General features: G+C 37.9%; 1 protein-coding gene across 1 annotated transcript in view; it reads left to right on the plus strand.

Annotated features, from left to right (window-relative positions):
• Positions 1-13,090, plus strand: part of ALDH1L2 (aldehyde dehydrogenase 1 family member L2) — a 33,027-nt gene extending 19,937 nt beyond the window's left edge. Inside the window, exons 12-23 of the mRNA XM_027680437.1 lie at positions 29-156; positions 3,531-3,681; positions 4,374-4,444; positions 4,551-4,656; positions 5,030-5,117; positions 5,863-5,956; positions 6,207-6,303; positions 7,624-7,722; positions 8,452-8,617; positions 9,765-9,870; positions 11,063-11,262; positions 12,272-13,090. Of these exons, the coding sequence (XP_027536238.1) occupies positions 29-156; positions 3,531-3,681; positions 4,374-4,444; positions 4,551-4,656; positions 5,030-5,117; positions 5,863-5,956; positions 6,207-6,303; positions 7,624-7,722; positions 8,452-8,617; positions 9,765-9,870; positions 11,063-11,262; positions 12,272-12,327 (1,362 nt within the window). The 3' untranslated portion in view covers positions 12,328-13,090. The remainder of the gene's footprint in view (positions 1-28; positions 157-3,530; positions 3,682-4,373; positions 4,445-4,550; positions 4,657-5,029; positions 5,118-5,862; positions 5,957-6,206; positions 6,304-7,623; positions 7,723-8,451; positions 8,618-9,764; positions 9,871-11,062; positions 11,263-12,271) is intronic.
• Positions 13,091-13,293: the final 203 nt, after the last annotated feature.

Consider the following 13,293-nt stretch of genomic DNA (forward strand, 5'->3'; position numbering starts at 1 on the left):
GAGCTAACACAATGCTACCTTTGGACAGATAATAGCCAGTGTATCTTCTGCTTCACTGGCTGATGTTGACAAGGCAGTGGCAGCAGCAAAGGAGGCATTTGAAAATGGTGAATGGGGAAGAATGAATGCAAGGGAAAGAGGGCAAGTCCTGTACAGGTATGTAAAGGACAGCTTGTGTTTGTTTCATTTTCTCAAATCTTATTGGTTGGTTTCTCTGAAGAATTGTTGTGTACATTTTTTGAATATGATGGATATTCATAATCCCACTGTCAGAGGATTCAGACTATCCATCTTTTCATCCCCTGATTTACTCCACCCTCAGGTCTTAGCTGGCCAGTATTCCTTGTGACAGAGAAGAATTTTGTGTTGTCTCACTGCCACCATTCTTTTGTAGTTATTTATGAGTGGAAATGAATTTGAGGAAAATATATTTTAAATACTTGATACCCCTAATACCCATAATTTTGTCTGTATGGGTTTTGTTGCAAGGATTGAAAATTCCCTTGTAAAGTCCACACCCTTCTGTAGAAATGAGGCTAAGTTTTAAAGACAGAGCCTACCTGGGTTAGGTAGGCAGAGATTTTACCTTGCTAAGCTTGCCTGCATCTGTACTCCATCATCGTAAACAAACAACTACATCGCCACTAATTTTGAAATAGACTCTAACTGATGCTAGATTTTTCCAGGATCATATTCTAGTATACTTCTCACCTGGCTAAAGACTCACTCCAGGAAAAGTGTTAAGGTCTGTAGTGAAAGAATTGTCCTGTGCAGAAATTCTCTAAGCTGAATCCAACATTTATCTGAGACACCTCTCTCTTTTGTATTTGTTTCACTGTGCCTAGAGGATGCCTGGTTCTCATTTTGGCTGTGTTATTATTGGTTCAGAAAATAAGCTGAATGAATGGTATTTTAATGGTGGGTTTTGGTGAAAAGATGGTCATGCTGGCTATATATTGTGAGAGTGATACTGCAGGCAGCTAATAAAAGCCCAGTTATTATAGATTCTCCATATGCAGCATGATGCTTCTGGTGCCTGACAGCAAGCACAGGGAGAACATTGTCTTGCAGACTTCAGATGACTAGAAGCTTTATAGCAACCCTATAAAAAACCCTCTTTTATGGAGCTATATGAAGAGCTTTCCTTGCTTTTTCAGTTCTAGAACATGCAAATGAATGAGTAGACATGAGTAAAGAAGCAGATTGCTACTTTCTGCCCCAAGGAACTCATGAAGGAGTGGATCCTGTGTATCAAAAAAATTCCTTTTGCAGGGTGTAGTTTGCAGATTCATCAACATTACTGTTAGACCTCCTGGCCAAGTAAACTGTGCTGAGGAGACTGCATGTTTATCTATAGGGAAAAGAAGGAAATTTTTTCACCTTCAAAAAAGTACAATCTCCAGTAGCATGCCCATACACACTGCTATGCCAAGCCTTTATTGTGCTGTGCCAGGAGGTTTGCCCTGGGCATCAGAATACACAGAAGAGGAAGGATCAGTGACACAGTTGGCAGATGCAAGATGGTGGCAGGCTGTGCATTTGGATACCAAGGCAAAACAACAGTCTGGCAGTTTGACTGGGTGCAGGGCTGGGTCACTGCTCTCTGCATAACGTCTGTGAGGATTTGGAAATTAAAGGTCCATCTGATTCAGAGGTTTGGAATATGCAACTAGAAGATGATCCTCTCCCCATAAGGGTTCAGCTTAGCAAGACAGGAAGGAGTAGGGAATGCATTCCATGTCTGACCTCCAGCAGCTAAGGAAGAGGAGCACAGGGAAACGTGATGCTGCACTTGAGAAAACATATTCAGGCAAGTGAATATGTTTTGCTTAGCGTATGCAGCAGATCATTTGTTATCACATTAATAGAGCTGTAGGACTTTTTACTTAGTTGAATGCTTTGGATGCAAATTCCCCTCCCCTCTTTTACCATATCCTTATGAACCAAGTAGATATCATCAAAAATAAAAAAGTATCAGCAAATGCCACATTTTACAAGACATTGCAGGCATCTTAGCAAAAGAGAATGAAAGCAAAGCCAGAAATTCTGCTTGGCTTATAAAGTGTGTGACCAGGCTGTGGAAAAAGGCCTGCAGGACTCTTTTAAAAAGAGTTGAGTAGTAATCACAACAGAAAATGGGCAAGTTAGAACTGAACATTAAATACACCTGGTCACTTACATTTTTCACAAGTGTGCACATATTCAAAGCATGCACAAACTTGTGTTTAATTTCTATTAGGAATTTAGAGTGCTTGAGAGCCCAAGTTAACTCTGCCCTGAAGAGAAACTTTTAAGGTCTCAGAGCTACCACTCAGTGTTTTACACTTGCAAGGTTTGCAAACGTAATTATGTTGGGTATATGGAAAATGCAGCTCCCCTACACCGCATAGGTTATCCCTCAATTAAACTCTTCACTTACGTGACTGGCTCTCTAGGAGAGCTATAGCAGAGTATTTATGTTGCAAACCATTCCCCGGACGAATAAAGGCTCTCTCTGGACTGCCTTAATTCAAATAAGGGCCTTTTTCTCTGGCCTCTGTTCAAACTAGAGATTTTGAGTGCTGAACCAAAGAGAAGGTTTGTACCATTAAAGCTCCTAGCTCTGCTACTTCATCTTAAGAAATCATTAATAGAAGATATTAAGCACACTTTAATGGAACCTTCTCCTTTGTCCCTGACATGCCATATCCGTTCTTTTACACAATGCAGCCAATGCCCTGACCTGTAGCTGGGTCTGCAAGACACAGTTAAAACAGGTATTAAAGAGCATTTTTACACATCTCTGCAAATGCTTTAAATGGGCAGAATTAACATAATAGAAAAATAGGTTTCACTCCCAATTTTGAATTCTCTTTATGGGATCTCAAATGCACTTTTTTAAGCTCTTAAAATCACAGGGGAGCATTGATTATATGTCTGCATACCAAATCACGGAAGGAAGCTTAGGAAAAACATTGATGCATGTGAAAAAATGTGAATGTGAAGGAATGAATGTGAAAATTCATAGATGCACACAGACCTGAACAAGGAACCACTAAAATAACATTTAAGTATTTTAGTCCAAATTCAGACAATACGAAACAGCATAATGAAGCTAGGTTTCTCAAATCTTAAGCAAGAATCCTGACTACTCCTCCTTGGTATTTTTGATTACTCAACATTCCTTTTTATTGTGTATTTGCTTTCTGACTTACTAGTCTTACTTTCTATACCTGGCTCCTTATAGTACAACAGAAAGAAAATCTAATTATGATTTTATTTACAAAACCATAATTGAACAATTGGGTAAGTTTACACTGTTCATGTTTTCATTCAGTGTCCACTACAGCCAATGTGAAGACATTTGCACACTAATGGGCAATTATTCAGTCCCTTACTGATGTTAAGAAGCAGTTGCTCCAGTACTCCACCTCCAAATTCAGTGGGAATGGTATTTTAATTATGCTTCTTTGCCATCCCCAATATAATTTGGGGTTGTCAGTGGTTTGATGCCATTTCTCTTTGATGTGGATTTTTAACATTTTTGTTAGACTTGCAGACCTGATGGAAGAACATCAAGAAGAGTTAGCAACAATAGAGTCTCTTGACTCAGGAGCTGTCTACACTTTAGCTTTGAAGACTCATATTGGAATGTCTGTGCAAACATTCAGATACTTCGCTGGATGGTGTGACAAAATTCAGGCAAGTGAATATGTAAAGGAAATAGTACTTCTCTACACTTCTTTTTTGTTGTTGTTCTTCTGAAACAGTGCCAAAAAACTGTAAAAGGAAAAAGTAATTGAGGAATCAAAACTAAACCATAATTCGAATTTTACCTAGAACGTGTCTCCCTGTCAATACAAAAAGGTAGTCCACCTCCAGTTGGAGAATATGGATTTAGAATGTGACTCTAAATATCTAAGAAATCAGCTAAGGTGTCACAGTAGATATGCATGCTTAGTCAGCACTTGATTATTCATGAGACAGAATATCATTGTGCTCATCATGCAGGTAAGTGCAGAGACTCATGTGCTATGCTATAGTCTGACCAAGGCTTGATGGCACAATATGTGGCTCAAGTTCAAGAGCGTTTCCCCAAGTATCTTTAAGATCCACAATCAAGAACATAATTCAGCTGGTTTTTGTCCATCAGACCCTCACTTTATGTTCTTCCATACTATTGTTATCTATGCTTTTATTTAATTCAGGAGCTGGTTACAATATCCACAGTAGGAAATCATACAGTAGAAGAATCCCCACCCCTTTTACTGGTGCAAAAATGCTTGTGGTTTTGAAGCCTACTCTGTAGCTTTCCAAAACATACTTACATGGCAAATCTACTTGAATAAAAATTATTAAACAGTATGAAGATTTGTTCCTCCTCTGTCTTTTAGGGTGCTACAATTCCAATTAATCAGGCCAGGCCCAACCATAATCTAACATTCACCAAGAAAGAGCCAATAGGGTAAGTATCACCTTTTCCTTCATAGTGACAGCCTTGATATGCAGAAAAGCCATTGGAAAGCTGCCATCAAGTATGTAATCTTTCCCTGTTTTTTCCCTGTTTTAAGTGTCTGTGCAATTATTATCCCCTGGAATTACCCACTGATGATGCTTGCATGGAAGAGCGCAGCATGCTTGGCTGCAGGCAACACACTCGTACTCAAGCCAGCTCAGGTAAAAGCAAAAAGGAATATACAGATGGCCGAGGTGCCTCTGTTCAGGAAAAATAATTCAGGCAATGTAGCAGATTTCACCCATAGATTGATCCATCATATGTACCCATGGGTTGACTGTGTCATATGTTTTAAAGTGCATGTATAATAATACAAATTGCCACGATGATACAAGATACTGATTGTCTCCAATTCTGCTCTGGTGCTACTCTCATTTTCAAGAATGAATTATTTTCCAGAAGAAGCCATCACTTTATATTTGTCAATGCTGTAAGAAGGGGAATATTGTATCAAAACTAAGATGTATTGAATGTAAAAGCTATCATCATGCATTTAATTAAAATAGGAGACCTAATCCAAATGTTTCTACTTAGGTCACACCTCTGACTTCCTTGAAGTTTGCAGAACTCGCAGCTAAAGCTGGATTTCCTAAGGGTGTTATAAATATTCTGCCTGGTTCAGGTAAAACTTCAACTAATCATTTTTCTGGGAAGAGAAGGTCATGCTAAAACTAGTGAACGAGGACTTTACCTATTACATAAGTGCATGTATCTCCACAGATAATAGACTTGCACCTATGTCATACAGTGATTTCACATATTTTCAGAAGAGAATTGGAAAAATTTATATGTCAACTGGCTCTAGTTGTTGGTAAGAGCTGTCAGCCTATGCTCTTTGCAAATTCACACAAATAGCATGAACAGTCTGGAAAAGAATATGTTACAGAGACACGTTTCACTTGATTGTAAAACTTAATTTTTCTCCTAATCTTATCATCACTTGGATTTAAATGTGACTGTGAGACTTAGAGCAAGTTGATAAGATGAATATTGATCACTATAGGTAAGTCACAGTCCATACTGTGTTACCTGATGTCACCATTTTCCTCTTTCCCCCAAGGAAGAAAAGCGACAGAGCAACTGTATGGGTCAGGCTTCGTTACAAATCAGATAATTCCACATACAGTGGAATATTGGGAAATTCTTTAGTCTAAACAGATGGGGAAATTTGAAGGCACTAACATGATCCAAGTTAACTAATACAAAATATTTCACAGTGATATGAAAAAAGCTGTAAATATAAATAAGGATGTCTTTTTGTACTTGATTGACATATTGTTAGTTCCTTTTGTGTTACAACGCTGCTGCTGGAGTAGTAAAAATTGCCGGTATACTGTCCTGTTACACTGTTTTCCTCACCCTGATAGGTGGCTTAGTGGGACAGCACCTATCTGAACATCCAGATGTTCGCAAAGTTGGATTCACTGGTTCAACACCAACTGGTAAACAGATCATGAAGAGGTACTTTCAGCAAAAGATTAATAAATAAACACTGCCTAATCTAGTTATGAAGTATCTTATTAGCTATATTGTGCATGCAGCAGTAATGAAAAAGCATAACTGCATATGGTTGTTTACTGCTATGTAGAATTCTACTAAGTCACTATTGGAAAATATTGGAAAATACATTTTCACTAGTTATGATTCAAAGGAAATAATGAAATAAGATATTAAAAATTTGGTTTCTATGATTATTTTTATTTTTTTACAGTGCAGCTGCTAATCTGAAGAAAGTTTCTCTTGAACTTGGTGGTAAATCACCATTGATCATATTCAGTGACTGTGAACTTGACAGAGCTGTAAAAATGGTAATGTTACTTTGAAGTATAATATATTCAAAGCTTTTGTGATGCATCCTCACAGTACTGCAATATTCTTCTTGACTTGCCAGAAAACCTACCAGGGAGCCCTTGCATGAAAAAACATGCAATCTCTTAGAAAACAGACCCAGATTCTTTTTCTACAGGATGTTTCTTTATGCCAGCACAATTAAACTGTCCATGCTGCACCAAAAAGGCAGGGATCAGTACTACAAGAAATATACTTTAGAAAAGACAATGAAACAAAGAATTGAGCTCCCTGTTGGCATATAGTTTCTTCATTCATCATCAGCCATGATAATTCACCTTTCCAACCAGCCATAATGTTTAAAGTTCATAAATAAGATGGGCAAATGAGAAATTGAGTGGATTTAGGGAGCTTATTTCCTGCTCAGGTAATCTGATTCATCAAAATGACATTGGATGCAGTTTGACCACTGAGAAGTAAACAAAGTTCTTCCACACTGTTCTTATCCAAAGTGCTACTTCTGTGAATTCTCTAAACCAGCATGAGTAGGTACTGCTACCAGGAAGAAACCATTATACACTTGCACCATTTTTGGAGTGTCTTTTGGCAGGACAAGAGTCTGAGTGACTACACAGTGAAGTATACATGGAAAATAATAAAAGGTGGAACTTTGCAGCCAGTGCACTGCTTGGCCCCACCACTGTTCTCACCTGTACAGATGAATGGGTAATGCAGAGCCTGGCCTATTCCTGGCATTGCTGGCTTTAAATGATTGTGAGTCAATGCTTTTTTACCACACACTCAACACTAACATGCGATTCAATGCCAGGACCCTAGGCCTTTCCAACTGCCAGAAAACAACTTTTTAGGAATTTTATTTGTCCTGCTCTTACTTCCCCCACCTCCCTAAGCCCCTGGAAAATAAGGCAGATATCAGTTCTTGGTAAATAAGAAGGAACAAACTACATGGGATCTGAATCCACACTCTTGAAATAGGAGATTCTCTGCAGATTAGAGTTAGGTCATGTTCACCTAGTTCCATGTGACTTTTGACACAAGCAGTATTGCTCAGTGGATCAGCACAGTTTTATATTCAGTGGTCATGCTGCCAGCCCTCTTCGATGTGATGCTGCAGCCAGTGTTTCTGTGGAAGGCTGATGGAAATGGACAGAGCACTGCTCAGGGGTTCATCCTGAGCTATGTGTCTCCACAGAAGTGTGCTTCCCAGTTATGAGGTCAGTCTGAGGATCACAAACACTGAATGGAAACCAAGGGAACAGAATGAAAGGGAAACTGAACAAAAGGATGCATATAAATATTAATGTTTTTTTCCCCAACAGGGTATGGGAGCAGTATATTTCAACAAAGGAGAAAACTGCATTGCAGCTGGCAGGTTGTTCGTGGAAGAATCAATCCATGATGAGTTTGTTAGTAAAGTGGTAAGATATTCAAGGACTAAAGTTTAAGTAATGTTTTACTGTGACAGAAAGATCCACTAGTTTTATAGACATATATTTCTTCTTTTCAGTTGCTTAATTTCTTGTTATTGCTTATGATAGGCAATGCTGCTTCTCAGGAACTTCTTACGGGGTTAAGAGGAAGCATTGAAGGGAGATATTTTTATCAGTAATGCACGGATAAGTGACATTTAAATAGATACTGTACCTTCAGTGATAGGTCATTTTTAACTAGGAAAGTAAGATTAAAAATAATTACTGAACTTAGGTCAATGGGATTGAAGAAGGCTGATGTGAAGTTTAAAAAAAAGCGTATTGGAGGTATGGATAGAATAATGCAAAGGTCACTACTAAAAATCCAATAGTCACCACACTGTACCATTGCAGAATTCATTTATTTTGCTCAAGAATAGGAAACCACTGTCATAACTCATTTAGCACTGGTAAAAGCTAACATTTTACTTGCCTGTCTTAATAGCAGAAGAGAATATATACATGAGCACTGCATCAAAAACTTTCAGAAGGAACTAGAGATTAGAAACAAAAGACAAAGCCTCATTTTAAAAAGGGAGGAACATTACATCTTCAAAGAATCCAGTCCTTTCTTAGAGCTTATCTTCATAGCACAAAAAAATGCAGCATCACAAATCTCTGGTCACTTTAACAAGTATTTGCTGTTATGTAACTTCATTTTAATTGGGTAACCCATAGGTTGAAGAAATAAAAAAGATGAAAATTGGTGACCCACTTGACAGATCTACAGATCATGGTCCACAAAATCACAAGGCACATTTGGAAAAGCTGCTGCAATATTGTGAAACTGGAGTTAAAGAAGGAGCCACTCTTGTGTACGGAGGAAGACAAGTATGTAGACCAGGTAAAATACTTTTCAGAGGTATTTGGAACTTTTACACTTTATGCAAAAGCCATCACAATTGCCTCAGCTGCATTATGTGAAGTTGTAATATCATGGGAATAGTACCAGGTGAGCTTATGATACCACAGGGCTTTCAAGTCTGACATTATGAGAAGCTGTGCAACTGAAGTGTAAGTTATGACATTGAATCACAGTCTAGTCTGTATGGGAATGTTTTGCTTATTTATTCCTGTTAAGGCTTTTCTTGCAACACCCTTGAACTGTCAAGAGCCATAAGTATAATCATATTCCTTTAGATCACACTAACACTAAAGCTGACTGAGGAAACTACTAGCAGAGGTATTATTATCAAAAGCTTTTTTTGCTATATAGACAACATGCACGCCAAGTTCAGTGGGCAGACACAAACCCAACGTTTTCTCATGGACGTCTGTCCTTCATTAATAATGAAGAAAAAACATTTACATCAGAGTTTCAAAACATAATGATTGCATCCCTAAATAAAATGAAAGTAGAGACTCATAACTATAGGAAATCTGTGTAACAAAACTATATGGGAAATCTTAGGGAAGGGAAGGGCATTTATATAAAATCTCTGAAACTGATTTTACACACTCAAAGCGGAATACAATCACTCACCAAGACATAGGATTGCTTGTGTATAACACCAGGACAGTTCTTGATTGAAAATTATGAACTAGCTTTTGGACAAGTCTTTACACCCTTCAGAAATGAATAGTAATTATGAGGCAATCCTTTGCCTCAGGCATGTATTTTTCTTTTTGGAATATGCAGATCTTTATGGCTACAGTGGCCTCTGCAACATGCTGTAACCTTGTTTTCCTGCTGTCAGAGTACAGGGTCTTCTCCTGAGGAGTCACCTGGCCTGTGGCATGCAGACCCTCTGGCCTGGCAGGGAACAGCATGTGTTGTCACTGATCAATACAGGCCAGTCTTTTACCCTTTTTACTAACATTTCCCTGGTGCTTATACACATGCATTTCCATTCATACTTCATTCATATCTATTTTCTGTTTCAAGTTGTAACTTATCTATGACCTCCAAGTATGGCAAAGAGATGGCCTGGACAATAGGATACCATTAAGCACTTTCACCATGCTCAAACAATGTTCTATCCTCTATTTAGGTTTCTTCATGGAACCCACTGTATTCACAGATGTTGAAGACCATATGTATATTGCCAAGGAAGAGTCCTTTGGTCCTGTGATGGTGATTTCTAAATTTAAGAACGGGTATGTTCTCCTTTTGTCACTGTTAGAAACTTCATTTTCCTATTTCCCCCCTAAGTGAAGAAGTGATAGCATATTCAGTATTTTGTTAAATCTTGTTAGACCAATCTAAATACCTAGATCCTCTTCCACCTAAATTCTGAGAAGATACCTTTTTTTAGTAGGGAGTATCCTGCTCCATGTCAATATAGAACTAATGCTGTTGGCGGTGTGTGACAGGATAGAATACAACTCTAAGTGCCAGTTCTTAAACAAGACTTAGTATTCAGGGAAATGTTTTATTGAAGTTGATGTGGTAATTGCAACAGCTTGATTAAATTACAAAATGTGTATTTTTCCCAGTGGAATTGCTGATTTTTTCTGTCACGAAAGACCACGTAGTGTTGTTCTGCATTGTGTAGCACTGGCATGTTACTGTTACAAATGAAAATTCCTCTGTATGTTTTGTAAACTGCCAGTTTTAATATCTTTCATTCCTGATCATAAGAATTATTTTACACACAGATGAGATTAAAACCCTACATAGAAACTTCATATAAGTATTTCCACCAGGTTTCATTTTCTGCACTTTGATAATGCAGTTAAGAACAAGCCACATAGATAGCCCTTCACATCCATAAATTATGTACAGTACTTAGGAACTGTATTGAATTTTTAAAGTTTTAAACTATTATGTATTTTTGAAGCTATATGGAGATGACACACAAATAGAAAAGAAGCACTCTGGAAATGGCCTGAAAGTTTGTGTCTTGATAGAAGACATAATAATAAATGCTGACTTTCAGCATTTATTCTCCATTAACTTGTAAAGCTGGCCAAAATTTTAGCAAACTGATTCATCATCTGCTGCCAAGCTCTGTTTTACAAGTATTTTTGTATTGCTTTAATCCCCAAGTTGTACAGTAGCTGAGCAAAGCTGGTATGCATACAGCAGCATTTCCTGTGGCGTTTCTCAGTGTAGATATTAACCATTGAAATGTAAGGCCACAAGCTTCACAAGTTTGAAGCAAGGGTGTGAATTTCCATGGATCTGTCAGATTGACACACCGATTCGTCCTTAACAAGTTGTCTTTAAAAAGGCTCCTTGGAGAAGGCAGGCCATGGGAAAAGGTGCTTCAGTGACACTGAAGGTGGAAGGTGGCTAACACTTGTTTGTTTTACCTAGATGCAATTAGATAATTTCTTTCCCCCACAGGGATGTCGATGGAGTATTGCAACGGGCAAATGCCACAGAATATGGCTTAGCTTCAGGAGTTTTCACAAAAGACATAAGCAAAGCTCTCTACATCAGTGAAAAGCTAGAAGCTGGAACAGTTTTTATCAACACATATAACAAAACTGATGTGGCAGCACCATTTGGTGGATTTAAGCTGTCTGGCTTTGGGAAAGATTTAGGTAAGTTTTTCTCTCCCTCTCTTATTTCTCATTTGAGAGTCCTAATCAATGAACAAAACACTTTGCCTTTGTACAGGGTATCTAGTAAAATGTGAGCTATGGATGCACGTCCTGCAATTCCTCCAATTACAGTAATCTAGTTCCTCTCCCTTCCTTCAATATTCCCACCTCAATACCTCCCATTCAGCTCTTCCTGTACATTTGCTAAATAATGCTATAACACACAAATATTCCCCTCCAACTGCTCTCAGAGCAGTCAAATTGCAACTTGTCCAGAGCTGCCTACAGGCTACAAAATGCTGTCAAGTAACAAAGATACTGGCCAAAATCTTTTTTCCCCTCAGAAAGAACACTAATTTACGTTTCTCCTGTAAACTCTTAAGAGCACGGGAAACTTTTTTATGCCTTAAAATGTCACCAAAATTTGCCAACACCCACAGAGAAAGATGCATTAAAAATATTTTCTTTACAAAACGAGTTTTTAAAAAAGTGAAGTCTACCCCGTCAAAGAAACTTTACAAGTCTGGACAGATCAATCCTCAGGACAAAGAAAAAAGGAAAACCAAGTTTCACTAGCACAACAAATTTTTGCCTTTGGAATCTCCCAAGACATTTCCTGAAACTGAGTGATGGTAACAGGGAAAAAAAAAAGATTACTGACTTTTACACAGCTTCTCTACACCTATAAACTTTAATACAGGCAAAGCAAAGTTCATAAATTCATCTATGAGCCCTCAGTGGCCATCTAAAGACTGCTGCTGCTCCAGTCCCACCCGGGGGGCTGCTTGTTATATTCCAGCTCCTTTTTCTTTCCACATCTGTTGAGTTTGACCTCTTCTTGTCAAAACAGTTCTGTAAATCTCAGTGGGAAGGTAATTAGTTCCCATTGTTCTTATGGACTCAAATATTGGCTACAGCATTTTAAATTTTTTTCTTAATAATATTTACAGCCTGACAACATTCTCTCATTTAGCTGCTATTCTAACAGGGGAATATTTTGCTTGTACAGGTGAAGAAGCTCTTCATGAATATCTCAGAACCAAGGCTGTCACTGTGGAATATTAAAGTAACAGCTTCACTTGGGAAGTAAACTTTGCAGAGTTTGAATCTTGATGACTACATGAAGCACTCAACACCATGCCTAGGATATGCTGTCTGCAGTGCTACAACTGAGCAAACAAAACAAAACACTCATTCCATGGATAAATTTCTATAAATCAAATCCAAACTTTAGTCTCACTGACAGATAAAGGCTTTTTGAAATTACCTTGACATTATTTAAATTATGCAGCAGCAACAGTTGGTAGCACAATTCCTGCCTCCCCCCCCAAAAAAAAAACCCCAAGAACATGGTTCAGTTTATTTTCTTTAATAGAACTGAAGAATGAGTTCTCACATGGCTACTTTGTATTTCTGTGACATAATACTTACATGATCATTTTAAATCGTTAGTCATTAGGCTTGAACTAAAATATACTGATTATGCCATTTTTGCTATAAATCAGTTCAAGTTTTACAGTAGCAATTAAACACTCTGCTCTGGTGACTCTTCAGCAGTACAAAACCTTTGTGCCATACGTAAATCAATGCAAGAAAGTGCACTTACTATGATCTTTGTATAGTACATACAGAGTTCAACATTCGTGTTAAACTATGCATATCAAGCTAAAGTTACTGAAAATATTTTCTACCTTTTTGTTGATACAGAATGTGTGATCTGCCTGCAATTTGAAAGGTGGTTACATTAACAGATTAAAATCACTTTTTCTGTCTGTGACATGGACTGTTATCACTCTTTCAGACAGCATGATTATTATTTTGTATTTCATCTTTTCGGGGGGGTTTTAATCTATGGGAAAATCCCCTGTAAAATGACCAAGGTAAGATGTTGGCTTTAAAACTTTTTTTCAGTTGGAAGAAAATGTTCTATAGATTGAAACCTTATCTAACAAACTATGCCTACTAAGACTACTTGCTCTTAGAATGCAACACCACCCAAAGCTTCATCTGATCTGTGTGCTGCCATTAAAG

This window comes from Neopelma chrysocephalum, unplaced genomic scaffold (genome assembly GCF_003984885.1).
Source record: "Neopelma chrysocephalum unplaced genomic scaffold, ASM398488v2 Primary Assembly neopelma1_59, whole genome shotgun sequence".
Taxonomy (NCBI): domain Eukaryota; kingdom Metazoa; phylum Chordata; class Aves; order Passeriformes; family Pipridae; genus Neopelma; species Neopelma chrysocephalum.